At 45.5% G+C, this 2,319-nt stretch overlaps 1 protein-coding gene across 1 annotated transcript; it reads right to left on the bottom strand.

Moving 5' to 3' along the window:
* Positions 1–1,536: 1,536 nt before the first annotated feature.
* Positions 1,537–2,007, bottom strand: LOC138900153 (uncharacterized). Its single transcript, XM_070186866.1, has one exon. The coding sequence runs from the start codon at positions 2,005–2,007 to the stop codon at positions 1,537–1,539; it is 471 nt and encodes a 156-aa protein (XP_070042967.1).
* Between the last annotated feature and the right edge of the window lie 312 nt (positions 2,008–2,319).

The following is a 2,319-nucleotide window of genomic DNA, read 5'->3' as shown; positions in this document are numbered from 1 at the left end:
ACCAAATTTAAAGAACTTTAAAAACCTTTAAAGAACCAACATTTACTATTAGGTGCCGAAATGCTCCCGAGTCATCCAAAACCCGATTTGAACATACGCCCAAGTCTGAAATTATCATACAAACCTATTGGAACCGTCAAATCTCGATTTCGAGGTCGTCTACTCAAAACGTTAACCGAAGTCAAACTTGGCCTTTTTAGCCAACCTTAAGGAACCAAATGTTCCAATTTCAACCCGAACCCTTCCAAATCATGAACTAACCACCTTCGCAAGTCACAAAACAGTAAAAGCACACACGGGGAGTTTTATTTAGGGGAATGGGATTCTAGAAAGCAAAATGACCAGTCGGGTCGTTACATTCTCTACCTTTTAAACAAACATTCATCCTTGAACGGGTCTAGAATCATACCTGGAGTGCTGAATAAGTGTGGATATCTGCTCCGCATGTGCTCCTCGGACTCCCAAGTCGCCTCCTTGACTGGTTGGCCCCTCCACTGAACCTTTAGCACGGAAATCCTCTTGGACCTCAACTGGCGAACATGCCTATCAACAATGGCAACTGGCTCCTCCTCATAACCCCAGGCTCTCATCTAACTGAATCGTGCTATAGTCCAACACATGTGAAAGGTCGGCATGATACTTCCAGAGCATGGATACATGAAAAATCGAATGAACTCCCGATAGACTGGGCGGCAACGCAATCTCATTAGCAACCTCCCCAACTCGTTTCAACACCTCAAATGGGCCTATGAACCTTAGGCTCAACTGGCCCTTCTTCCCGAACCTCATGATTCCCTTCATCGGTGAAACCTTCAAGAGAACTTTTTCACCCACCATAACTGATAAATCATGCGCCTTCTAATCCGCGTAACTCTTCTGTCTGGACTGTGCTGTGCGAAGTCGCTCCTAAATCAACTTTACTTTTTTCAAGGAATCATTCACCAAATTAGTACCATATAACTTAGCCTCGCCGGGCTAAAACCACCCGATGGGAGAACGACATTGCCGACCATATAAAGCCTCAAATGGAGCGATCTCGATGCTGGACTGATAATTGTTGTTGTAAGCAAACTCGGCCAAGGGCATAAATCGATCCCACTACCCTCCAAAGTCAATCACACATGCTCTGAGCATGTTCTCCAAGATCTGAATTGTCCGCTCTGACTACCCGTCGGTCTATGGATGAAATGTTGTGCTGAGCTCTACACGGGTCCGCAACTCACTCTGTACTGCTCTCCAGAAATGTGAGGTGAACTGAGGGCCTCTGTCTTATATGGTGGAAACAGACACACCATGCAACCAAACTATCTCCTGAATATAAATCTGGTCCAACCTCTTTGAAGTTTACGTTGTCACAACCGGGATGAAGTATGCCGACTTGGTCAATCGGTCAACAATGACCCAACCTGCATCGAATTTCCGTAAGGTCCGCGATAACATAACTACGAAATCCATAGTAATGCGCTCCCACTTCCACGCAGGTATAATCATCTGTTGAAGTAGGCCACCTGGCGTCTGGTGCTCACACTTAACCTGCTAGAAATTTAGGCATCTAGCTACATACTCGACTATGTCTTTCTTCATCCGATGCCACAAATAGTGTGGTCTCTGACCACGATACATCTTCGTAGCACCTGGATGATTGTAATACCGAGCGTTGTGTGCTTCCTCTAGAATCCTCTTCCTCAAGCCATCGACGTTGGGAACACATAGACGACGTTGGAGTCGCAGAACACCATCCTCGCCGATAGTAACCTCCTTGGCACCACCCTTTAGTACCGTCTCTCTGAGAACTATCAAGTGTGGATCATCAAGCTGACGGGCACTAAGTTTCTCCAATAGTGAAGATTGAGCAACGACACATGCAAGAACTCGGCTGGGCTCTGAAATATCCAACCTCACAAATCTGTTAGCCAAGGACTGAATGTCCAAAACTAGTGTCCTCTCCTCTGCTGAAACGAATGTCAAGCTACCCATACTCTTTGCCTTTCTACTCAAGGCATCCATGACTACATTCGCCTTGACCGGATGATAAAGAATGGTGATATCATAATCCTTCAGTAACTCAAGCCATTTGTGCTGCCTCAAATTGAGATCTGTTTGCCTAAACAAATACTGCAAGTTGCGATGATCAGTGTAAACCTCATAGGACACTCCAAAAAGATAATGCCTCCAGATCTTAAGAGCATGAACAATCGCGGCCAACTCCAAATCGTGCAGAGGATAATTCATCTCATGGGGCTTCAGCTGACATAAAGCATATGCAATAACTCGCCCCTCCTGTATCAATACACAACCCAAACCAAAGCGTGAAGTGTC

This window comes from Nicotiana tomentosiformis, chromosome 10, assembly GCF_000390325.3.
Source record: "Nicotiana tomentosiformis chromosome 10, ASM39032v3, whole genome shotgun sequence".
NCBI lineage: Eukaryota > Viridiplantae > Streptophyta > Magnoliopsida > Solanales > Solanaceae > Nicotiana > Nicotiana tomentosiformis.
The sequence above is the reverse complement of the archived record's forward strand: the minus strand, read 5'-3'. Positions and strand labels throughout refer to the sequence as shown.